This window comes from Saccopteryx leptura, chromosome 1 (genome assembly GCF_036850995.1).
Source record: "Saccopteryx leptura isolate mSacLep1 chromosome 1, mSacLep1_pri_phased_curated, whole genome shotgun sequence".
Classification (NCBI taxonomy): Eukaryota; Metazoa; Chordata; class Mammalia; order Chiroptera; family Emballonuridae; genus Saccopteryx; species Saccopteryx leptura.
This window is the reverse complement of record NC_089503.1, coordinates 297,426,185-297,453,192: the sequence shown is the minus strand read 5'-3', so window position 1 is coordinate 297,453,192 and position 27,008 is coordinate 297,426,185. Positions and strand designations below refer to the sequence as shown.

Sequence of the window (27,008 nt, the reverse complement as noted above, 5' to 3'; positions counted from 1 at the left end):
GCAGAGGATCGAATCAGCGACTTAGAGGATAAGATAAGCAAAAGCACGGAAGCAGAACAGCAAAAAGAAAAGAGGATCAAAAAGTCTGAGGAAACTCCAAGCTCTGTGACAAGAAGAAGAGAAACAATATCCGCATCATAGGGGTTCCTGAAGAAGAGAAAGAACAAGGTATAGAGAACCTGATTGAAGAAATCAAAGCCAAAAATTTCCCTAAATTATGCAGGAAAGTCACACAGGTTCAAGAAGCACAGAGAACCCCATTAAAAAAGAACTCAGGGACCCACACCAAGACACATCATAATCAAAATACCAAAGAGGTAAGCTTTACAGTGATTGGAGCCAGTTTATTTATACAGGGGAAAAATATTTGCATATAGTAAGTCCTCAAAAGGTTTTGCCTAAAGTCAAATGACAGTACCCTTGGGAATTCCATTTAAGCCCAATGACTAAAATTTATAGAGCTGTCCCTAGGTAGAATGGTATTTCTCAGGAACGTCTCCTTAGGAATCAATGCCTCAACCTTCAAAACCACTCAGTAGAAGACATTTTTTTTTTGTAAACAAGTTTAATTGAATATATGTTGATGAAGATAAACTCCATTAGGAAATATCATTCAATATAAATAATAATAAATAATTTCAAGCATTAATGAATGATTCTAACGTCTGGTAATCATACTACTTGTAAACTGAATTTTAACTTAATCTAGGTAAAATTATCTTAATCACTTGTTAAAATTTTCGCTCTGAACCCAATTAGGTCACTAGTAAAACCAGGCCTCTGACTCCAGGCTACCACACAACATGCTCTCCCTCATACCTTTGACAGTTCTGGTCTAGCCTTATAAACACAAACCTATACATATATATATTTTTATTCTAGAGAGTAAAAACAAAACAGCCTCAGAGGAAGTTATTTACTTAAGGTTATAATCTTTGGGGTGATGAACACAAAATACAGTGTATAGATGATGTGTTGTATACCTGAAATCTCTATAATTTTGTTAACCAGTATCACTCCAATAAATTCAATTTAAAAAGGTTATATACACTGCTCACAAAATTTAGGGTATATTTTATCACTTCATATTCATTTTGAAATATCCCCTAATTTTTGTGAGCAGTATATAACCTTCCAATCAGCAGATCCAAGGACATGGTAATATACTTAATGCAGTGGTCCCCAATCCCCGGGCTGCAGACCGGTACTGGTCCACAGAGAAGGAATAAATAACTTACATTATTTCCGTTTTATTTATATTTAAGTCTGAATGATGTTTTATTTTTAAAAAATGACCAGATTCCTTCTGTTACATCTGTCTAAGACAGGGGTCCCTAAACTACAGCCCCGGGCCGCATGCGGCCTTCTGACGCTTTTAACCGGCCCCCACCGCACTTCCGAAAGGGGCACCTTTCATTGGTGGTCAGTGAGAGGAGCACAGGCTGCAAAGTGCGGCATTGCTCACATACAGTACTACTTCCGGTGACGCGGGACACAAGTGTCATGGCTCCGGAAGCTCATCATATCACTTGTTACGGCTAGCAGTGACAAATATGGAACCGGACATTGACCATCTCATTAGCCAAAAGCAGGCCCATAGTTCCCATTGAAATACCGGTCAGTTTGTTGATTTAAATTTACTTGTTCTTTATTTTAAATATTGTATTTGTTCCCATTTTATTTTTTTACTTTAAAATAAGATATGTGCAGTGTGCACAGGAATTTGTTCAGTTTTTTTTATAGTCTGGCCCTCCAACGGTCTGAGGGACAGTGAACTGGCCCCCTGTGTAAAAAGTTTGGGGACCCCTGGTCTAAGACTCACTCTTGATGCTTGTTTCGGTCACATGATACATTTATCTGTCCCACTCTAAAGGCCGGTCTGTGAAAATATTTTCTGACATTAAACCGGTCCGTGGCCCAAAAAAGTTTGGGGACCACTGACTTAATGCACTTCTCTAAGTGACAACCATTCCTAGTGATGGAGGAATCCCCCACCTGACTGACTTAAGGCAGAACATTAGAACGGGAACTTTCCTAATAAGGAGACTCTCCCCCCACAACTCCTCCAATTAAGAGAGACAGAAGGGAGGGAAGGAGGGAAGAAAGGAGAGAGGGAGAAAGAAGAAAGTCACAAAATACTCTATGGACTAAAGAATTAGAGAAGGCAAAATCATGGTTTTAGATATTCATGAATTTTAAATCTGTGGCTTTTAAAAATCAACTTTCTCTAAGTCTTACTGCATATAGATGATTCCCAATTTTAAATTACAGTAGCCTAAGGGAGTAGCTTACAAATAACACATCCTAAGGAAAGTGAATGTTTTCTTCAGAGGACTCATGTATGAAATGTGCCTTTTCTGTGGAAAAAAATTTCTAAAGATAATCAATGTACCATATCTGACTTTAGCAGCATAATAATTAAGTAAATCATCATACATGAATTTATAATCCCTTTTAAAGTTAAAAAAATCCCTAATATTTAGAAAAAGATTTAAAATGCAATGTTCAAATATACAACACAGTATTACTAACTATAATCGCCATGTTGTGAATACATCCCCAGGACTTGTTTATTTTATAGTGGTCATCAGTGCCTTGGACCACCTTCCTTGACATCTGAAGCATGATTGCAGGACTTGTTTATTTTATAGTGGTCATTAGTGCCTTGGACCACCTTCCTTGACATCTGAAGCATGATTGCACTTTTAAGCGTGGACACTCTCCTGTTCCTGAAGTGCAAGTATGGCAGTCTGAGAAAATCACCAGACATTCGTTTACATTGACAAATTGTAGTTTTCTGCCACAGAAATGTTACTGCAAAGCCTCTGGATGGTGCTTTTGAAATTCCTTAATTAATTTCTTTCTTTGTTTCAAAGAGATGCTGGGGTTACTATTAATCTCAAGAGCCAACTGTTGAAGATATTGAATCGTCCTTTCCTTTTGTTTTTCAAATTCCTTGTAAGTCAAGCGTTGGCAAAATGTGAAGCCTTAAAAAAAAATACAAGAGGAAAAGCAAGTTAAAAAACCAAAAAACAAAACCCAAAATGTACTTAACCAAACTGGCCTTATGTCAGACTTATTTTTTTCCAAAATATGGTAGATAATTTTACTTATTATGCTAAATTTTTTTTGCTTCAGAGTAATAATACTGTATCTTTACAAGTGCTCTGTACTTAGTAAAACACAATTTTATTTTATACATATTATTTTATTTGATTTCCGAAAGCACCCCATGCAGTATAAGAAAAGTGAGGAACTACTATCCAAGTTTCAAGATGAATGCATTAGGAATTTAAGTGACAGTTCATAAATTGAAAGTGTCGGGTAGGAAAAAAGTTTTCCTTGACCCTCATTGGGTCCCTGGCTGTTCTCTAAACTAAACTGACAAAGCAGGAGCAAAGCATACAAATTTATTTAAAAATATAAATTTTCTAGCCCATTGGCTCAGTGGTAGAGCATCCACCAGGCATGTAGATGTCCTGGGTTGGATTCCCAGTCCAGGCACACAGGAAAAGCGACCATCTGTTTCCCCACTCCTCTCCCTTCATCTTCTCTCCTTCTCTCTCTTCCCCTCCTGCAGCCATGACATAACTGGTCAGAGTGAGTTGGCCCCGGGTGCTGAGGATGGCTCTGAGGACGGCTCTGTGGCCTCCGCCTCAGGTGCTAAAATTAGCTGTGGTGCTGAGCAACTGAGCAACAGGCCCCAGATGGGCAGAGCATTGTCCTGTAGGGAGCTTGCCATGTGGATCCCAGGATCCCAGTTGGGCTGCATGTGGGAGTCTGTCTCTTTCATCCCCTCCTCCCCTTAATAATAAATAAATAAAGTATGTTTTATATAACCAGGGAGTTTTCAAAAGAAAGGAAGACCTGAAGAAGTGGTTGGACCTGTGTATTTTTCTGCCATGTTTAATGAAAAGTGCACAGTCATGGAGGATAAGGACAGAATAAAGAGTGTGTAACTGTAATAAAGTGGGGGAAACTTAGCAAGGCCTGTTTGTTCAGATTCTTCTGCAAGTCCCACAGTCCCTTTGTCTTGGAAAACAAGACAAGGAACATCACAAGAAAAATAAGCATGTTCCTTTCTTCTGAGAAATGCACTTCCCACATGCAGTTTTCTGGCCTGTTTCTGACAAGAAGGGCAAGGAGGTCAGAATGACCTGCCTGCTTTTGCTATTTTCTCAAACTGCTTCAGCTCAAGATAGTCAATATGCCAAGTGCCATATTTGGGGGCAGTGTGTTCTGAACCCTATCAGAGGCATGTTCAAAACATGAACAAATAATTTCATGAACATGAGCAATGTTTTCAACACTTCTCTGTGAGCTATCTTTGCACGTGCAGTCAATCAAGCCTCTTCCTATGCTGACCTGTAGACGAAGGCACCCAGCCTTTACACACACCAAAGCAATTCTCAGTGGAACCTTTGATACCCCAAAGCCTGTTAATATGAGGGTTCTGCCTATCTTCACTGCAATGGCCTTCACTTAAACACATCTATGTGATGCCCTGGTATTGCACTGCCTCTGAAAAAACTCTGGCAGGTAACACTGTATTCAGAATTTATCTACTGTCTTTCAAATAATAATAATAGCTTATAATCAGTACTTATCTGCCACACTTTTTGTATTTTCTCTCATTAAATCTTTAGTCCTAAGGTATAGGTGTGTAGGTATTGTTATCAGCCCTACCTTATTGATAAAGAAACAAAAGCTTGAACTTTATATGGCTGGCTTGCAACTGGCTGAGGTAGGTTCTGAACCCAGAATCCTGGGCTTGGGATCTTTACCACCATGCCACACTGCCTTTACTTCTGTTACAATGCCCATCAAACTCAGGGCATTGAATCCTGATGTGCCACTTTTCTTTGCTCAACATCTCTTCTTTCACATACAGAGTCAAACACAGACCTGATCACTAAAATCACTTTTCATTAATGTGTGCCATCAATTCTGCTGCACTGTAATCTTTTTGCAACACCTAAAAAGCAAATCCCAGATGTGGTTCCTTAGTTGTTCATTGACTGATTTCTCATATGTGCATTGACCAGGGGCTACAGCAGACTGAGTGACCCCTTGCTCGAGCCAGCGACCTTGGGCTCAAGCTGGTGAGCCTTCTTCAAACCAGATGAGCTTGCGCTCAAGCTGGGACCTCAAGGTCTTGAACCTGGGTCCTCCACATTCCAGTCCAACACTCTATCCACTGCGCCACTGCCTGGTCAGGCACAAATCGCAGATCTTAATCAATGCTAAATCTAACCTTTCCACTCCAACATTCCAGTAAGTGCTGCTGAGCAAAATCATCCTGTCCAAATTGGCACCACTAAAATATATAAACTCCTTCATCTGTGTGCTCATCAATCTACTTGTTTGTCCTTTCTCAATGGCTTTTCCCATTCCCCAACCATCTATTTCAAACTATTCTCCTGTCATCTATTCAATGGTCTCCCTACAGTCTCTATACAATATGGTCTTCTCCTATTCGTCAAGGAAAATACAGTGTGTCCGTAAAGTCATGGTGCACTTTTGAGCAGTCACAAGAAAGCAACAAAAGACGATAGAAATGTGAAATCTGCACCAAATAAAAGGAAAACCCTCCCAGTTTCTATAGGATGATGTGGCAACATGTGCGTATGTGCAGATGATGACGTAACACTGTGTATACAGTGGGGCAGCAGCCCATGGCCATGCCAGTCAAGATGTGGACGGTACAGAGGAAAGTTCAGTGTGTTCTGTGGCTCGGTAAATTTGAATCCATGACCAAAGTGCAATGTGAATATCGGCGTGTTTATAACAAAGCGCCACCACATAGGAATAACGTTACTTGGTGGGATAAGCAGTTGAAGGAAACCGGCAGTTTGGTGGAGAAACCCTGTTCTGGTAGGCCATCAGTCAGTGACAAGTCTGTAGAGGCTATATGGGATAGCTACCTAAGGAGCCCTAAAAAATCTGTGCGTAAGCCACATCGAATTGCACTGAATAGGTATGAAACTGGGAGAGTTTTCCTTTTATTTGGTGCAGATTTCATATTTCTATTGTCTTTTGTTGCTTTCCTGTGACGGGTCAAAAGTGCACCCTGACTTTACAGACATACTGTAAATTCATCACTTAATGATTCCCCTCAACTTCCTGCCTTGGACCAAGACACTTATTTACACCCACACACATTGTCAACTTTACTCCACTACCCCGTCTCCTGTTCCAAACAAACCCCTGGTCCTAGGCCCTTGAACACATTTCTTCCTGTCTCCTCCAGGACCCGGCTACAACAGGCATCTTTCTTTCTTTCTTCAGTATCTCTTTTCTTCTGTGATCTTCCTCTTAGCCGGTCAGTGTGCTCAGATCTGTGTGGTGACTTAGTACTTTACCAGCAATCGCTCAGTTTGTCTCTTCCACTTATCATATCACTTTTTAGTATCCTTATCCATTCATTCTTTTTTTTTTTTCTTTTTTTTTCTGAAGCTGGAAATGGGGAGAGACAGTCAGACAGACTCCCGCATGCACCCGACCGGGATCCACCCGGCACGCCCACCAGGGGGCGATGCTCTGCCCCTCTGGGGCATTGCTCTGTTGCGACCAGAGCCACTCTAGTGCCTGGGGCAGAGGCCAAGGAGCCATCCCCAGCGCCCGGGCCATCTTTGCTCCAATGGAGCCTCACTGCGGGAGGGGAAGAGAGAGACAGAGAGGAAGGAGAGGGGGAGGGGTGGAGAAGCAGATGGGCGCTTATCCTGTGTGCCCTGGCCGGGAATCGAACCTGGGACTTTTGCACGCCAGGCCGACGCTCTACCACTGAGCCAACCGGCCAGGGCTCATTCATTCTTTTTTTTTTTTTTCCTTTTTTTTTAAAGTGAATCTTTTTTTTTTTTTTTTATTCATTTTAGAAAGGAGAGAGAGGGAGAGAGAGAGAAGGGGGGAGGAGCAGGAAGCATCAACTCCCGTATGTGCCTTGACCAGGCAAGCCCAGGGTTTCGAACCGGCAACCTCAGCATTTCCAGGTCGACGCTTTATCCACTGCGCCACCACAGGTCAGGCACATTCATTCTTTTTTGTCCCACTGCAACCCAGCTTTTACCTCTCCAGCTACTGAATCACTCTTTCTAGTTGGATCCAGATAGTCAGTGGCAGTCCTAACCTTCTGCCACATGAAATTATTCTTAAAATGATGTTTCCTTTGGTTTATGTGCCCAACTTTACCTAATTTTCCTCCCAACATTTTATTTTTGTCTCATTCATAGATTCCTAAGTACTTACCTCTTGAGGATTAGTGTCCCTGAACGACCTCAATTTTCACATGCTCCCAGATATTAAGTTTTAGGTCCTATATCTCCCCTAAGCTTCAAAATTGCACAGCCAGCTTCCCTGTTAAACATCTTGACCAGGTTGTCCCACACGAATCAGAAGCGCAAAAAAGATTCAGTCATTTCCCTACATCTGTTCCTTTGCCTGTTTTTCTATCTGAATTGGTGGCAGTTAACCCAGCTGGAAACTTGAGTCATCTTTGAGTCACCTTTCTCCCTTGACCCCCACATACAACCAAGTGTTGCCAATCTGACTTTCTAAATACCTCCCAAACTTGTTCTTTCCTCTTTATCCCTCTGGCCTCTGCCACAGGCCAGGCCTACATCCTTTCCCAGTTGGACCACTTGTAGTCTCCTAATTAAGAATCCTGCATCCAGTCCCACTGGTCAACCTTTTCTCCAAACTGCTGCTAAGCAAACTCTACATAAAATATAAATCTACCCATATCACTTTCTCAAAAATATCTTTCAAAATCTCCTAAATGCCTAGGGAATTCCTTGGTTGCTAAATAAGGCCCATCATAATCTGACATCTATCTATTTCTCTAGTTTCAATTCCTGGCTATGTCTAGTACTTACCTAAATTTGCTCACAATGTTCCTTCTGTCCAGAATAACCTCTCCTTCACTATTTTTTTGGTTTAGCTGACATTACTAATTCTTTCAGACTCCTACTAAGCTTTACTTCTCCCATAAGCCTAGCCTGATCCCCTCAAATGAGATCAGGTAATTCTCCTTCTCCAGCCTTCCATAACCTCCTCTGGCATGAATACACCTCTGTTATATTTTATTCTGATTGCTTTATAATAGTTATCTCTCTCATGCATCAATTCTTTCACTGACTTCATTTATCCAACAAATTTCTATTAAACATCTATGTGGTAGTTACTTTTAACATTGGAAAATAAGCTTATTGCAAGCAGAGGCATTATCTTATACATCTTAGTAGTTTTTGGTGCTTACAAAGTCTGACACATAATAAACATCCAAAAAAATGTTTGGTGAATAATTGAATGAATATTTGTTATTAGGAGCACTTTATAGCAACACATGAATATCAAATCATCAATTACTTGATAATCCATTCAAGTACAAGGAGTGAGCATACAGCACAAAACATAGAGATGACTTAAAAATTCATGAAGTTAGGCCCTGGCCGGTTGGCTCAGTGGTAGAGCGTCGGCCTGGCATGCGGGAGTCCCGGGTTCGATTCCCGGCCAGGGCACACAGGAGAAGCGCCCATCTGCTTCTCCACCCCTCCCCCTCTCCTTCCTCTCTGTCTCTCTCTTCCCCTCCCGCAGCCGAGGCTCCATTGGAGCAAAGATGGCCCGGGCGCTGGGGATGGCTCCTTGGCCTCTGCCCCAGGCGCTGGAGTGGCTCTGGTCGCGACAGAGCGACGCCCTGGAGGGGCAGAGCATCGCCCCTGGTGGGCATGCCGGGTGGATCCTGGTCGGGCTCATGCGGGAGTCTGTCTGACTGTCTCTCCCTGTTTCCAGCTTCAGAAAAATACAAAAAAAAAAAAAAATTTCATGAAGTTGTATACATAGTGTAACAGTTTTACTGAATGAGGGACAGACTTCAGGAAGAGACAAAATACTTAAGCTATTTAGAGAAAAATCTCAGCTAACAGCACATGGCACTGTTCAAAGCACTCAATAGAATATGGTTGAATGAAGGTTGAATGCAAATATTAAAATGCGTGCAATCCCTTCATTTTCCTGTAAAGCCAAAAGTATTGGAAAATTGAATGTGAAAAGCTAATATAGTAATGGCAGCCAAATGCAGTTTCTTTTGAAGTTAGATGAGATCAAATTAATTATAAAGGATTCCTGATATTAGGTTCAAAATACTTAGCATCATTGTATAATTACATCAAACAAACAGGATGCATGTGGTAACGTATCTGCTGCCATATGCCCTGTGTTATAAGAATGGCATTAGAGAAAATAGCATATATTAGCTATGAAATTACAAGTAAATCAGGCAAATAAATGTATACTCTACTTTATGAATATTTTTCTACACATTAGTAATGCTTTTGGAAATGCTTTTTAAAGAAAAAAATGTTACCTACTTTTCTAGTTGCCAAGTTACTCTCTAAGCTTTGGTTACTTTATATATAAAATGGACAATAATAGTACCTACATAGATTACTGACAGGATAAATAATTTCATACATCCATATTAGCGCTCAGCACAGCGTCTGATATATAGTACGGCTCAATATTAGTGTCAACTAATATTAAACATTAATAGTATTTTGTATTTAAATAATAAATAGCTTGAATATTTATATTGTTTATAATATAAATTATAAGTATTTAACAACTACTCTAAGAGGTAATAGATATTATTACTTCCAATTTGTAAGGGAGGCTGCTGAGGCATAAAGGGGTTAAATGACTTGCTCAGACAATTTGGCCCTGGCACCCATGGCTGTATCAATCATGCTAGTTTGTGTCTCACAGGACATTTATATTAAAACTACTTTATAGTTTAATGAAATTCTAACTTGAGGAATCAGATCAATTGCCACAAGACACTTAATGAAAAGAATTATGTAGTTTATTCACTGTGAGTCAGGCTCCTTCTCCATAAAACTTGGTCCTTCCTAAAAGAGAGGGGGAAAGGGAGAGAGCATGAAAAGCAACAGGAAAAGGCTGAGAGCCAGAAGCAGAGAGAACAGAGAGGGTACAAGCAGGGAAGCGGTGTGCAGGTAACGAGCTGGAGGGGAAGTGAGACTTGGGAGCACATTGTGAGACACTGTGAGACAGAAAGCGTTCACCTTTTTAAAGGTAATCTAATAAACAGCTTCCAAAAAGAACTAGAGAAGAGCTTGATTGGGAGATATTAAAAAACCACCTTTTATAACATTATACATTTATTCCACATTCACCCTTGGCTTCCATCCAACTTATTTGGCTTATAACAGTCTCTGATAAAGAAGGGACAAATCTGGCCCTGGCCGGTTGGCTCAGCGGTAGAGCGTCGGCCTAGCGTGCGGAGGACCTGGGTTCGATTCCCCGCCAGGGCACATAGGAGACGCGCCCATTTGCTTCTCCACCCCTCCCCCCCTCCTTCCTCTCTGTCTCTCTCTTCCCCTCCCGCAGCCGAGGCTCCATTGGAGCAAAGGATGGCCCGGGCGCTGGGGATGGCTCCTTGGCCGCTGCCCCAGGTGCTAGAGTGGCTCTGGTCGCAACATGGCGACCCCCAGGATGGGCAGAGCATCGCCCCCTGGTGGGCAGAGCATCGCCCCATGGTGGGCGTGCCGGGTGGATCCCGGTCGGGCGCATGCGGGAGTCTGTCTGACTGTCTCTCCCTGTTTCCAGCTTCAGAAAAATGAAAAAAAACAAACAAACAAACAAACAAAAAAAAAAAAAAAAAAAGAAGGGACAAATCTGAATCAATACCTGATGTGGCATCTGGATCTTCTCCATGTAGAAGCTTCTTCAGTTTCTTACTAACCAGGTCTAGTAAAGTAACTGGTGTCTACAAATAAAACAGGTATTTTCAAATATTTTATATAAATATTTTTTTCTAGCCAGGAATCCAACATAGAACAAAATGAATATTTTTGACCAATGAGCAGGGGAAGAAAATTCCAGTTGGGGAGAAGAGGTGGGTAGCAGAAGGCCTGGCCTCTGTGAAAGTATGAATACTTGAAATTTCTTTAAAATTCTTAAAATTCTATTTTCTACTTTTATGTGTGAATTATATCTGAAACTAGGTTAACCAGTTACTAGTCTGTTTTCCTATAAAAAAATGATTTGTGAGCTTGACCAGACAGTGGCGTAGTGGATAGAGCGTTGGACTGGGATGCATAGGACCCAGGTTCGAGACCCCAAGGCCGCCAGCTTGAGCGCAGGCTCATCTGGTTTGAGAAAAAGCTCACCAGCTTGGACCCAAGGTTGCTGGCTCAAGCAAGGGGTTACTACTCAGTCTGCTGAAGGCCCGCAGTCAAGGCACATATGAGAAGGCAATCAATGAACAACTAAAGTGTTGCAATGCACAATGAAAAACTAGTGATTGATGCTTCTCATCTCTCCATTCCTGTCTGTCTGTCCCTGTCTATCCCTCTCTCTGACTCTCTCTGTCTCTGTAAAAAACAACAACAACAACAACAAAAAATGATTTGTGGTTCCATAATAGCACTGATCTACATAATCTAACACTGTAATTACACGGTCTATATGTAAATAATAGTTCTAACATGCAATAAATATTATTACATTAAAATAAATAAATGCTAAAAAAATAAATATAAATAAATAAATAAATAAATGCTGCTTTCCCAGCTTTGGTTATACAAAGGTAGTCCCAGATTATAAGTCATGAAGCTGTTTCCATTCATTCATTCTGTCATTCAATAAAAGTTTAGTGACTGATTGCCATGTTCCAGACACTGTTCTATTATAAATAAATAGATCAGGTTGGCCCTGGCCGGTTGGCTCAGCGGTAGAGCGTCGGCCTGGCGTGCGGGGGACCCGGGTTCGATTCCCAGCCAGGGCACATAGGGGAAGCGCCCATTTGCTTCTCCACCCCCACCCCCTCCTTCCTCTCTGTCTCTCTCTTCCCCTCCTGCAGCCAAGGCTCCATTGAAGCAGGGATGGCCTGGGCGCTGGGGATGGCTCCTTGGCCTCTGCCCCAGGCGCTAGAGTGGCTCTGGTCGCGGCAGAGCGACGCCCCGGAGGGGCAGAGCATCGCCCCCTGGTGGGCAGAGCATCGCCCCAGGTGGGCGTGCCGGGTGGATCCCGGTCGGGCGCATGCGGGAGTTTGTCTGACTGTCTCTCCCCGTTTCCAGCTTCAGAAAAATACAAAAAAAAAAAAAAAAAAAAAAAAAAAAGATCAGGTTTCTGAACTCTTGGAATTTACATTCTCATAGAAGAGAAAGACAAATTTAAAAAATCAGCAAACACAAATGGTAGAGAGTCGGCCTGACATGCAGGAGTCCCAGGTTCAATTCCCGGCCAGGGCACACAGGAGAAGCGCCCATCTGCTTCTCCACTCCTCCCCTTCTCCTTCTTCTCTGTCTCTCTCTTCCCCTCCCGCAGCCAAGGCTCCACTGGAGCAAAGTTGGCCTGGGCGCTGAGGATGACTCTATGGCCTCTGCCTCAGGAGCTAGAATGGCTCTGGTTGCAACAGAGCAATACCCCGGATGGGCAGAGCATCGCCCCCTGGTGGGCGTGCCGGGTGGATCCCGGTTGGGCGCATGAGGGAGTCTGTCTGACTGCCTCCCTGTTTCCAACTTCAGAAAAAAAAAAAAAATAATAATAATAAAAATAAAAAATCAGCAAACACAGAATATAATTTCAAGTAGTGATTCAAACTATTAAGAAAGCATAAAGCCAGGTAACAGGCTAGAGTGAAGAAGATGGATAGCCATTTTAGTTGGGAAGGGCTTCTCTCTGAGAGAGTAACATTGTAAACAGAGGCCTAAACAGATGTGAAGAAGTGGCCTATAAGAAGATTCTGGAGAAGAATGTTCCAGATAGTAGTAGTTCCAGATAGGAAAAGCCCTGTAACAGGAAGAAACTTGGCATGTTTGAGAGCCCCTATCATAAATACCCCCATCTCAGCCTCCCTAAAATAGTTCAACCTACAATCTCCAGGAACCAGTCATCAAAGTGGCTTTTCCTGCTTCCTGAATCCCACATTCCCACTTTCTCCAGCCCATGTCAATTACTTTTCTCTCTTTTGTGGCCTGATACAGAATTTAAACCAGTGTTTCATTATGACATTGCTAGGTCTGACATGAAGGGTAGGTAAAAAATGAAAAATTGTTTCTAATTTCTTGGCCATGTGTAGGAAAGAGTAGAATTCATTTATCCAGAGAAGGCAGGGACAGAAAGAGGAAGTGGAAAGGCTAACTGGTAAGGAAGAGGGGAGAGGATATGCTCTAATTCCTGCTGAGAGCTGAGACCTATTTTACAAGGGAACTATATACATAAATTCTGGTTTAGTGACTATAGAATTAAACATTTATGTAGCCTGGCTCCCTAACTTCCATTTATTGTATTTTTTGATAAAAAGAAAAAGTAGGTACAGAATACCTAACAGCTGACTTACAAATGAGTTTTCAGAATATATTTTATTCAAAATTCATAAAACCAGTATTGTCTCTATTGGCTGGTCTTAGTACCACCTTTTTCTCTAAAAATAATGGAAAAGCAACTTCAGTGAAAGTTGACAGAATTGTTACAAAATGTGAACCAATATATTTCTTATGACATGAAATATTTTTAAGCAAAATAAAAAAAATTGAAGGTAACAATTCTTTGTAGAGGCTTTGGAGAAATACCACTAAAAGTACCACTATCAGTATAAAATACAGTAGTGAGGCTAAAAAGCAATCTTTTTCTTGATATATTTAAAAAATCTGATAAGAATCTGACCACATTTCACTAACTCTATTGCTACCCCTCTGTTTCAGTCACTGTATCTTTTGCCCAGATTATTATAACAGCCTCCTAAAATGTGTTCCTGCTTCTCACCTCGCCCCTCAACAATCTATTCTCAATACAAGAGCCACAGTTATTTAAACAAATTTTTTTATTGACTGATTTTAGAGAGGGGGGGGAGAGAGAAAGAGGAACATCGATCTGTTCCTCTATGTGCTCTGACTGGGGATCAAACGGGAAACCTCTGTGCTTCAGGATGACATTCTAACCAACTGAGCTACTGGGTCAGGGCAGCCACAGTTATCTTTATAAACATCAGTCAAATCAGGCCACTGTTATGCTCAAACCTCCAGTGGTTTCCCATTTTTTAAATTTTTATTTTATTTCTTTTTACAGAGAGAGAGAGTCAGAGAGAGGGACAGATAGGGACAGACAGACAGGAACGGAGAGAGATGAGAAGCATCAATCATCAGTCTCTCGTTGGGACACCTTAGTTGTTCATTGATTGCCCTCTCATATGTGCCCCGACCGTGAGGCTACAGCAGATCGAGTAACCCCTTGCTCAAGCCAATGACCCTGGGTCCAAGCTGGTGAGCCTTGCTCAAACCAGATGAGGCTGCGCCCAAGCTAGCGAGCTTGTGGTCTCGAACCTGGGTCCTCCGCATCCCAGTCCAACGCTCTATCCACTGTGCTACCGCCTGGTCAGGCTGGTTTCACATTTTATTCCAAAGAGGAACAATGTCTTCACAATGGCCTACAAGGGCCAGCACCTCTCTGATCTCATCTCATACTACCTCGCCTCTGCTCACCACTTCCTTTCTGTTCCTCAGCACTCATGCCCGCATCACCCCCAGGGCCTCTCCCTAGGAACTGCTTTCTCTCCCCAAAACCATGATTCCCCCTATAGTCATTTGATTGACTCCCGGTCCCTCTTTCAGTCTTTGCTCAAACTTTGCTTCCTCATTGATCCCAATCTTGGCCACCCTATTTCATACTATAAGCTCCCAATCATCCCCACCCTAGCACCAATAAACCCTCTAAACCTGCTTTTCTTTTTTCTATTGCACTCATTGCCTTTTATCAAATCATTTGACCTGACAATTGTTATTTTTTTTAATCATCTGTAATCCTCACCTGAATGTAATCACCTCAACGGTCTGCATCTTTGTGTTTTGTTTGCTCATGTATTCTCAGCACCTAATTAAAACAGTGGCCTGGGTCACAGTAACACACTAGAAATGGGTTGAAGGCATTAATATATTTTCAAATATCAGTATTAAGTCTTTTTTCTTCTCTTTAGTCAGTAGGAGAAGACAGCCTTCTTTCAAACTTTGCACATTACAGGTACTCAATAAATTATTTATTAAGTGAATTATTTGCCTTTTGCTTAACAGAAATAGCTGAGTAATAAATGTGCCTGGGCAAAATGCCAGAGATACCTTGAAGAGCTCAGAGTGATACTCCAGGAGAAACCCGATGAGCTGTTCTGCCTGTACTTTCGATAATGATTTGGTTTGCAAAACTGCTTTGGCAAGAGTTTTCAGGATCACCGTTTTGTTATCATACTGTAAACAGAAAGATTAACATAGCTTAAACGGTTTTTAAAAGGAAAAAGTAGCAGAAAATTGTACAATTGTTATTGCAATATTTTTTAACCTGTTTTTGTAACTTGTAGGCATTAGGTTCTGATGCAATAGCCATAAAAGTAAGTAGCCGTCGCAATTCTTCTTTGATGTTGGGCAACAAGAATCTTAGATATAATTGTATTGCTTCAAGGGCTTCTGTGCTTTTCTCATTTTCTGTTATATGGGTTACAAAGAAAACAAAGCACGGGACAAAAAGTGGAGATTATGATCCTTAGTAGTCAATTAAAATGCTAAGATGTTGTATTTGGTTTATGGATTGTTATTTTTAACTACTTAAAAGTTTTTGTTATGAAATATTTCAAACATAAATGAAAATATCTATATAATTCTGCAACTATGCCAAAAACCTTGTAACTACATCCGGCATTATCAAACAGTATTTTGTTTTAACATGGAATTACATGGCCACTAAAAAAGTGACACGATATTATGTCAATTTTTATCTTGCTAAAAGGTCACCAAATATCTCAGTTCTCTAATCCTGTACTATATCAAAATTTGTTTCTTAGAATATCTCTGTGACATAATTACCTTAAATCTAATGTCCTTAGTACATTAGTTAAATTTGATAGTACAATTCACATGGCAGACATTAGTAAAGTGAAAAGACTTCATACAGTACCTTGACAATATAGAAGAAAAAGATTAAAATGTTATACTCAAATAATATGACATTTTCTTCAACGTGTATCTTTTAAAATGTTTTATGTAAAACATTAAAGTTTAAACATCATCTCTTACCTATAAGTTCAATAATTCCTGAATGAATATCAAAATACTCATCAGTCAACAGGCAATCTCTCTCTTGAGTATATTTTACTATGATATCAAAGAGTATCTTCTTCTGTATGGTCAATCTTGTCTCTTCATTTGTATTTTGTGCTAATTGCTGACTAACTGAAACTATGAACTGGTCAGGGAAATATTCCAAACATTCAATTGCTGCATAAAGCCAGTTATCAACCCTGGAGGAAAAATAGAAAACAATATAAATCAATGGTTAATATTTCCACTTACTACTTAAAGTACTGTTTGATAAAGCATAATCAAATTTAGCTTACATTTAACCAAATCTAAGGAAGGAAGAAACTATATTTCAGAGAATCATTTCAATAAATTTTGCAGGATGAAAGAGTAAAGAGAGAATAGCTTTTTTTCCTCACCATATTCTGCCATATCTTTCTATATCTTTATTTTCAAGGAGTTAAAATATTTTTTGGCCACCTTTTCATTCTTTATTTCTAATTTTGTTAGATTTTGTTCAAAGATGTTCATCTGTACTGCTCCTCTTCACTCATGGTTTCCCTCCCTTTTCCCACTATATTAGGTGCATATGATTCTATTATTATTTGAAAATAAGATGCCACATCTTTCCCCAACAAGATGCACTGTTTACCCTACCACACACTGTATTCCCTTTCTTCTCATGACACTCCAATAAGACAAGAAATTTAGGATCCTTTTACTCCTCTCTTCCTACAGTGATGCCTCTGAAAGGCCTTTCATCCCCTTCTCATCTGCCACATTCCCAACCCTCAGGTCATGTTGTGATAGGTTAGTATTTATTATAATTCCCCTTATTAGTGTGTCCCTTCTATTTTGACTTCTTATTTAGTGCTTATATTTTGCACATTCTCATACAATCTTACATATCGACTTGGACTTACTGCGTGTACGTGTGTGTATGTGCACGTGTGTGCACAGAATGAGAGAAAATAGTAAGAGAGTACAGAACAAAGTTCATTGTCTAACAATGTTTCTTTCCTCTTCATCACCATCTTGGGATTCTGGTTATTTTTCTTTCTTTTTAAAGAATTAATTAATTTATTTTTAACTCATTTGTTATTTTTCAATCACAGTTGACACACAATATACTAGTTTCAGGTGTACAACCCAGTGATTAGACGTTACATAACATACTATATGATCATCCTAATAAGCCTCACCCCCATTTGACACCATCCATCGTTATTAGAATATTAGCTATATTCCCTATGCTATACATTACACCCCTGTGACTATTCTGTAACCACCAATTTGTACTAATCCCTTCACTATTTTCACCCATCCCCTTAACCCCCTTGCCCTCTGGCAAATGAAAAATATTCTCTGTATCTCCAAGTCTGTTTCTGTTCTGCATGTTCATTTATTTTGTTTTTTAGATTCAACTGTTGATAGATATGTATTTATGACCATTTTATTGTTCATATATTTTACTTTTTTAAAATTTTTTAAATTCATTTTTAGAGAGGAGGGAGAGAGAGAAAGAGAAAGAGCGAGAATAGCGGGGAGGAGCAGGAAGCATCAACTCCCATGTGCCTTGACCAGGCAAGCCCAGGGTTTCAAACCAGCGACCTCAGCATTCCAGGTGGACACTTTATCCATTGCGCCACCACAAGTCAGGCTTTTTTCTTCTTAAAGAAGACCCTTCCAACGTTTCATGTATAATAATAGTGGTTTGGTGGTGATAAACTCCTTTAGCTTTTTCTTGTGTGGGAAGCTCTTTATCTGTCCTTTAGTTCTAATTGATAGCTTCGCTGGATAAATTTGATAGTAGGCCCTTGCTTTTCATTACTTTAAATATTTCTTACTACTTTCTTCTGGCCTGCAAAGTTTCTGCTGAGAAATCTGTTAGCTAACAGTCTTATGGGAGCCACCTTGTAAGTAACTAACCACTTTTCTCTTTCTGCTTTTAAGATTCTCTGTCTTTAACCTTTTGCCTTTTTTTTTTTTTTTTTTTGTATTTTTCCAAAGCTGGAAACGGGGAGGCAGTCAGACAGACTCCCGCATGCGCCCGACTGGGATCCACCCGGCATGCCCACCAGGGGGCGATGCTCTGCCCATTTGGGGCGCCGCTCTGCCGCAATCAGAGCCATTCTAGCGCCTGAGGCAGAGGCCACAGAGCCATCCTCAGCGCCCGGGCAAACTTTGCTCCAGTGGAGCCTTGGCTGCAGGAGAGAAAGAGAGAGGCAGAGAGGAAGGAAGGGAGGTGGAGAAGCAGATTGGCGCTTCTCCTGTGTGTCCTGGCTGGGAATCAAACCTGGGACTCCTGCACGCCAGGCCAACGCTCTACCACTAAGCCAACCAGCCAGGGCCACCTTTTGCCTTTTAATTGTGATGTGTCTTGGTGTGGGCCTCTTTGGGTTCAACTTGTTTGGAACTCTCCATGCTTCCTGGACTTGTATGTCTATTTACTTTACCAGATTAGAAAAGTTTTGTCATTCTTTTAAAATTTTTTCATTTTTTTAATGAATTTATTTTAGAAAGAAAGGGAGGGAAAGAGAGAGAGAAAGAAGAACATCAATCTGTTCCTGTGTGTGCCCTGACCAGGGATTGAACCGGCAATCTACAGGCTTCGGGAAGATGCTCTAACCAATCGAGCCATCCAGCTAGGGCATGTCATTAGTTTTTCAAATAGGTTTTCAATTTCTTGCTCTCTCTCTCTTCTTCTTCCAGCACCCCCATGATGCTAATGTTGGTATACTTGAAGTTGTCCCAGAGGCTCCTCACACTATCCTCATTTTGATAGAGCTTTGGAAAACATTCAGGGCTGGTGCAGGGAGAAGATGACTATCAAATCATGACTGAATTCATATGAATGAAACCACTCTAATTTCCAGATCTTCTCATCGGTCATAACCAGTGATTTCTTTGTTAGATCAAATGAAAATTCACAGTGATTCATAAAACAAATAATGGTGTTTGCTTATATATTTGGACATGTTCTTACCTCCTAAAATACCAAAGATAAAATATGTAAAAAGATTTTTAAGTTATAAATGATTTGACAATAAAAACAGTCACTTACTCAGGTACACAGAACCTTGGTATAACCTCTCTGTCTAGGCAAGTATTTGAGATAACAAGATCTTCCTCTTTACTTAATTGAAGATTTTGTGTTTTAACTGGTGGCTCCAAAATATTTTCCAAGAATGGAAGGTCAATCAATTGAAGCATACGTAATAATGCTTGTTGTTTCCAAACATTTTCTATAGCTTAGAAAGAAAATAGCACTATGAGATTGAGAAAGTACATTCAACCAATATTATAAAATTTTCCATTTCTAAATAATATAAAAGTTACTTTAATGTATGTAAGGGATTAATTTAATGCTGGGATAATTTAAATTTTCTAAATTACAATTTTTTTTTTAGGATTGATCTTTAGACATCAGTTATGAGCATAGTGATTGTATGTTTTGGTTATGTGGATTAAAATGTGATAGCTTTTAAGGCCAACAATAGGTTAATTCCAAATATAAAAAATTGCTGATCACGCTAATAAATTAATTGTATATTTTTGAGAATATGAGACTGCAAATTATTTATAATTTTATTCAAAGTAGCACAGATTATTGTAGTTTATTTTTTAAATTAAAATACAGTATCAGGTTAACCTTCACTTGGGTTTCTGGTCATTCCTGTTAAGAGTTAAGTTGTTCATTATCCTAATCATCATATCATAATTAATGTTTTGTTTTTCCTTTAAATAAAACAAAATCATAACAACAACAGCTATAGCAAATCTCTGGTGAAGTTCCTATGGTTTAAATTCAATACTGAGCTGTGATTTTTTGGTTATAAGAATTTTGAATAAAATTAACTGTATAAAAATGGGAGATTTCTATTATGTCAAGCTTTTTTAAAAACAACAACCAGCTCTCATAACACTGGGCTTGAATGAAGGCCTGGTCAAAGTCAGCCGATACGGGTCAGTGGGCCCCTTTGCATCTGCATGTCATTTCCAGTTCACCGAGAACCCCACCCTCCCCACTGTATGCCAGTGAAGTTGAGTGTCATCTAATGTTTTCATGGTATTGGTTTGTTGGTTTTCTAAGATACAAATCGATTTCCCTGTACTTGTATCTTTGTTTTAAGTGGAGATAGAAAAAATAGCCTGAGAGAGCCATATATTTCAAGCAAAACAACAGTACATTTTTTCCCTATATGTTTGATAATTAAGTATTCACTTCCTCTCTGAACTGCCTGGCTCCTAAAGTCATCTGAGTTTGCTATCTTTAAGTTATTAGCCAAAAATAAATCGAATTAACAATCTTTCAGAAAAGACTTGAGATTATAAATCACCTCTAAGCAATCAGTCCGCATTTGTCAATACCAACCTTTGGGCACAGCACTGAACCAGGTGCTATAACAATACCTAGGCCCATGCCTAACCGGGCGGTGGCGCAGTGGATAGAGCGTCACACTGGGATGCAGAGGACCCAGGTTCAAAACCCCGAGGTCGCCAGCTTGAGCACAGGTTCATCTGGTTTGAGCAAAGCTCACCAGCTTGGACCCAAGGTCGCTGGCTCGAGGAAGGGGTTACTCAGTCTGCTGCAGCCCCACGGTCAAGGCACATATGAGAAAGCAATCAATGAACTAAGGTGTCGCAACGAAAAACTAATGATTGACGCTTCTCATCTCTCTCCGTTCCTGTCTGTCTGTCCCTATCTATCCCTCTGACTCTCTCTCTGTCACTGCAAAAACAAAAACACCCTAGGCCCTGCCTGACCAGGTGGTGGTGCAGTGCATAGAGTGTCAGCTTGGGACACTGAGGACCCAGGTTGGAAACCCTGAGGCTGCCAGCTTGAGTATGGGCTCATCCGGCTTGAGCGTGGGCTCATCCAGCTAGAGTGCAGGCTCACCAGCTTGAGAGCGGGGTTGTCGCCTTGAGTATGGGATCACAGACATGACCCCATGGTTGCTGGCTTGAGCCCAAAGGTTGCTGGCTCAAGCCAAAGGTCACTGGTTCAGCTGGAGCCCCATGGTCAAGGCACATACGAGAAAGCAATCAATGAACTAGTTATAAACTAAGGTGCCACAACTATGAGTTGAAGCTTCTCATCTCTCTCCCTTCCTGTCTGTCTCTTTCTCTCTTTTGCTAAAAAAAAAACCACCATAGACCATGGCTGGGTAGCTCAGTTGTTTAGAGGTTTGTCCTCATATGCCAAGGTTGTGAGTTTGATGCCCCATCAGGGCACATACAAGAATCAACCAATGAATGCATAAATGCATTAATATGTATAACTATAAATCGGTATTTCTCTCTCTCTTTCTGTCTCTTTATACCCCAAATCAATTTTAAAAATGACATAAAACTTAGTGGGCCTTCAGTAGCCACATCCTAAGTAAGGAGGCAAAGATAGGTACAATATGAAAGGGGTGAAGGCAAATTTGATCAAGTCACCAAGAAGTACATGTGATGTATTATGAATAAGTTCAAAAGTGGAAAAAAGACTATTCTGCAAGAGCATCAAAACCAAACACTTGCCCCTGACTGGGTAGCTCAGAGCATCATCCCGATACACTGAGGCTGTGGTTAGATCCCCAGTCAGGAAATGTACAAGAATCAACCAATGAGTGCATAAACAAGTAGAACACAAATTGATGTCTCTCTCTCCCTTCTTGTCTCTCTCTGGCTGAAAAATGAAATAGTCTTAAACCTACATATATTTCTAATATTTTTTTTTCCTGTATTTTTCTGAAGCTAAAAACGGGGAGAGACAGACAGACTCCTGTATGCACCCGACCGGGATCCACCCGGCACGCCCACCAGGGGGCGACGCTCTGCCCACCAGGGGGCGATGCTCTGCCTCTCCGGGGCGTGCTCTGCGTGACCAGAGCCACTCTAGCGCCTGGAGCAGAGGCCAAGGAGCCATCCCCAGTGCCCGGGCCATTTTTGCTCCAATGGAGCCTCGGCTGCGGGAGGGGAAGAGAGAGAGAGAGAGAGGAAGGAGAGGGGGAGGGGTGGAGAAGCAGATAGGTGCTTCTCCTGTGTGCCCTGGCCAGGAATCGAACCCGGGATCTCTACATGCCAGGCCGACGCTCTACCACTGAGCCAACAGGCCAGGGCGTCTCCTAATATTTTTTATTAGATAGTATATTAGACATAAAATATTATAAAAGCATAAAGTATAAGAGTTAAAGTGCTTGGGAGACAGATGTGAGGAAGGGAAGAGACTATCCTTTGTGGAAAAAGTAACAGATGTATCCCAAACTGAAAAATCATGAAGTAGCAAAACAAGCATGCCATTTAGAGATATGACATATGAGTGGTAAATGGCTGTCACTGAGGAGTTGGTAATGGGTGAGAGGAGAAGGATAGGCAACTGTTATTTTTTAGTAACAAAATCTATAGGGTCATTTAAATGTTTTACATTTTGTACATGTATAAAAAAGACAAAAATTAAAAAAAATTTTTTTAAGAACATAAAAATGCAAGCTTTCCTTCTGTATTTGTCTTATTTATTTATTTATTTATTTGTTATTTTTAGTGAGAGACAGAGACAGGGACAGAGACATGAAGGGAGAGAGAAGAGAAACATCAACTCATAGTTGCTGCACTTCAGTTGTTCATTGACTGCTTTCTCATACATGCCTTGAGCCTCTGGGCAGCTCCAGCTGAGCCAGTGACCCCTTGCTCAAGCCAGCGACCCTGGACTCAAGCCAGTGACCATGGGGTCATGTCTATGATCCCACACTCAAGCCAGTGACCCCACACTCAAGCCGGAGACCTCAGAGATTCAAATCTGGGTCCTCAACATCCCTGGTCGACACTCTATCCACTGCTCTACTGTCTGATCAGGCCCTACTGTCTTATTTATTTATTTATCCAAGTCTTAGTTTCCCCAACTATAAATGGAGTTTTACCCCATTGTTAAATTATACACAATAAATATAAAATAAAATGCATATCAAATTGCTTATTGCTTAGCACTTTCCAAAAAGGGGAAGTCGTTTTTATTGGCATCTTTGAGTAATTACACCCATTTTTAGTTAGGAATTTCTAGAGATTCTCATGGAAATTGATGAGACAAGTCATTTGTTCATTTGTAGCAGATAAAAACTGTCCTTCAGATGGCTCCTCTTCTTCTGCCTATCCTCTATGTTATAGTTTTCCTTAGAGTTTTCTCCTGGCCCCTCTTCTCACTCCACATCCTTTCTCTGGTCTGCTGTATTTCCCTTATCACACTGATCCTAACCAGTGCTGACAGCCTTTGCTCCTCCAGCATGCAAATCATGTTTGTCTTGCTTCTATCATGGTTTGACTAAATGCAGTGAAGGGTGTAACCATTCATGAATTGCATCCCCCTTGATTGCCTGGGTATGGGGGGCTCTTCTTTCCACAGTTAGTGACATATTAAGGAGAAAACAAGAAGATGAAGTAAATAGTCAAGAGGAGTAAACTGACAGGTCACTTAGAAAGTTCATTCTGAAAGGCAAATGGCAGGGAGATGTTTGGGAGGGGTGTATACAATGGACAGGGGATATGTTCATTAGAAAATGGTATTGGATTATAAATAATAAGGACTGCTAGTAAGTCTACATATTGTTTCTGGACTACAGAACTTCCAGTTAATCCTGTCGTGGTTTTTACAAAAAATAAACTAAATGTTATTGGATCTAAATTGCCTCACGTCTTGTCTTATGTAATCACTACATAGGAGGAAACTCTTACAGGGAAGAGAATAGCGAGTCGATACACCAAACACACTACTTTTATTATATCTGAAAAGTAAGTTCTTGGAAACAGTAAAAAATGGTTGCTTGCCAGGTCATGGCACATATGACAAGCAATCAATGAACAACTAATGTGAAACAACTATGAGTTGATACTTCTCATTTCCCCCACATCTCTCTTTCCTTTCTTGCTGTAAAAATCAATAAATAAAATCTAAAAAAAAAAAAAAAAAAAAAAGACTGTCCTTCCTTACAAAGTTCTGAAAAAAAAAATAATGAAAACAAATTACCTTCTTTTGAAAGTGGGTAAACAGGTTTGTCAACTGTGATATTTGGAGGTAAAGCCAGATTCCCACACATTGTATGAATAAGTTCCTTAAGTCTTTCCTCACCAATCTCTTGTGCTAAAGGATTTGCAATCATTTCATCTTCTGGTCTGTAAGAAATAATACGTAAATTTTTTCATTATATACAGGACCAAAATTTCAAATATACATTTTAACTTATTGGACTTACTCATACATTCCCTATTTCAAAAAAAGAAAAGGCCCTGGTCAGTTGGCTCAGCAACAGAGCATCAGCACGGCGTGTGGAAGCTCCGTGTTCAATTCCCGGCCAGGGCACACAGGAGAAGCGCCCATCTGCTTCTCCACCCTTTCCCCTCTCTTTTCTCTCTCTCTCTCTCTCTTTCTTCCCCTCCCACAGCCAAGGCTCCATTGGAGCAAAGTTGGCCCAGGCACTGAGGATGGCTCCATGGCCTCTGCCTCGGGTGTTAAAATGGCTCCAGTTGCAACAGAGCATCGCCCCCTGGTGGGCTTGCCAGGTGGATCCCCATCAGGCACATGCGGGAGTATGTCTCTCTGCCTCCCTGCTTCTCACTTCAGAAAAATACAAAGTAAAGAAAGAAAATAAAAAAAGAAAAACAATTTCAGGCATTATAATAAAAGACATAAGTAATAAAGTTATTAGATAACAGAATATCATCAAAAGAGGACAAAGTAGGATTGTAAATAAAGAGAATGAATATATGCTAATTATAAGGTGAACATTGTTGCTATGATGAAAAATTTTTGCTCTGAGTTTCCAGGAAACCTTTTCTTTTTTTTCTTTGGTTAAATCAGTTTCCAAATTCAGAAAGCACACAATTCATGACAGTATATAATTTTCCCTGGTATAAATTCTGAAAAAATTTGAGATAATATACTCTACAATGGTTTTAGAACAAATGCTGAAATGGATTCATTTTACATGGCTATTTCTTTTATTGACTTCTGAAAAAAATAAAACTGTAAGTATAACATTCAAGTTTAGCTCAATGACAACTGTTTTGCCAGAATATAAACACAATACCTTACAGTATCTTGATTAACACTAACCTTAAAGATTCCTTTGCATTTACTTTATCTGCTAACCCATTCTCAGTACCCTTTTTTCTTTCACAAAAACCGTAAGATGTTTTATTGCCTATAAACCTGTAGAGACTATTGTTTGAATCTTCAAATTCTAATTCCTTCTCATTTTTGAATAGCTTCACTCCTACTGGTTCAAATACTTTATGGTTCATTAGAACTTGGCAAAGACGAACTCCTTTAAGACGAGAGATATCATTACTGCTTAGGCACATATTTTGCATAAGATGACTTAATACTACATCAACAGCATCAGAACCAATAAAACAATCTTTGTATGTTCGCAAATGATGCCTCCTTCTTTTTATTTCCACTTGAGTCTGAAGGGAGTGAATAATACCGTCCCATAGCTGAGTAGCTTGAAAAGGACCAGAACATCCTGAAAAAACAAAAACAAAACCAGTGTTTCTAGCCAACACATACTTAGATTACACAAAAATATTTTAAGGTTTTCAGTTTTGACAACTTTATGCTTTTTATTTTTTTTAAGTTTTATTGATTCACTTTTAGAGAGAGAGAGGAGAGAGAGAGAGAGAGAGAGAGAGAGAGGAAAGAGATAGAACAGGGGGAGGAGCAGGAAGCATCAACTTCCATATGTGCCTTGACCAGGCAACCTAAGTATTCCAGGTCGACGCTTTAGCCACTGCACCACCACAGGTCAGGCATATGCTTTTTTTTTTTTTTTTTACAGAGACAGAGTCAGAGGGATAGACAGGAACAGACAGACAGGAACGGAGAGATGAGAAGCATCAATCATTAGTTTTTCATTGCACACTGCGACACTTTAGTTGTACATTGATTGCTTTCTCATATGAGCTTTGACCGTGGGCCTTCAGCAGACCGAGTAACCCCTTGCTCAAGGCAACGACCTTGGGTCCAAGCTGGTGAGCTTTTTCTCAAACCAGATGAGCCCGTTCTCAAGCTGGCGACCTCGAGGTCTTGAACCTGGGTCCTCCACATCCCAGTCCGAGGTTCTATCCACTGCGCCACTGCCTGGTCAGGCAACTTTATGCTTTTTATATGGCATATCCACTGCCATTGTCATAAGTTTCTACTCTCCCCATCTTCTGTAAACCATAATAACTATATATTTATATTTACTAAGATTGTCCCATGTAGGCACAGTGAATAAAGCATCACTATTAAACAAGTAGGCTAGAAGAAATGGCCCTAGTGCTCAATGAACTTGCCATATAGAACTCCAACTCCTTGTAGTTCTAAGTGTAGCCTGTCGAAAAACAGCATTGGCATAATCTGGGCACTAGGAGAAACGCAGAGTACCAGACTAATCCTGATTCCAAATTGCATCTTAACAAAATCCCCAAATGACTCGTGTGCACAATAAGGTTTGGAAAGCACTGCTTTCCTGGACTTCCCGAGGAAAGGAGTTCGGCAAAGCCCAAGTAGCGGTTCTAGTCCAGGACCAAGGAGGCCAGGTGCGCCGCGAGGGAAGGAGCGGGACCAGAGAGGAGCGGGCCCCCGAAGCCGGAGGCGCACAGCCCAAAGCACCGCTCCCCTCAGCTGCCCTCCCTTTCGGCACACATTTGGTTAGGATCTAGAGAGTTACCTGTCCTCCTTTTCCGGCAGAAGCCACCTCTACGGCTCACGAAACTTGACCCACTCCAACCTGGGCCCGGAAGTTCGCTCTGGCTGCCGAGGCGACGGAACCGGGGAGTCAAAAGAACCGCCATGAGCTCTCCCGCGGCCCTTCCCGGGTCAGTGACCCCGCCTCCACCGGACCCTCCGAGCCAGGGAAGCTCTAGCCCCGCCCCTTCCGAACCAGCAGGAAGTGACGTAATGCCCTG

The 27,008-nt window shown here is 40.8% G+C and overlaps 1 protein-coding gene across 2 annotated transcripts; it reads right to left on the bottom strand.

The window, feature by feature from the left end:
• Window positions 1–947: 947 nt before the first annotated feature.
• Window positions 948–26,962, bottom strand: DEPDC4 (DEP domain containing 4). 2 transcript variants are annotated; one of them, XM_066357144.1, is made up of 9 exons: window positions 26,771–26,962; window positions 25,171–25,582; window positions 24,085–24,230; window positions 19,144–19,330; window positions 16,077–16,300; window positions 15,346–15,488; window positions 15,129–15,254; window positions 10,702–10,780; window positions 948–2,987 (listed from the first exon to the last, which is right to left on the bottom strand). In XM_066357144.1, the coding sequence occupies exons 1-9, from the start codon at window positions 26,892–26,894 to the stop codon at window positions 2,812–2,814; spliced, it is 1,617 nt and encodes a 538-aa protein (XP_066213241.1). In that variant the 5' UTR covers window positions 26,895–26,962; the 3' UTR covers window positions 948–2,811. The 2 variants fall into 2 exon arrangements, with proteins under 2 accessions (XP_066213241.1, XP_066213247.1); XM_066357150.1 differs by lacking the exon at window positions 25,171–25,582 and having other exon boundaries at window positions 26,771–26,908.
• Window positions 26,963–27,008: the final 46 nt, after the last annotated feature.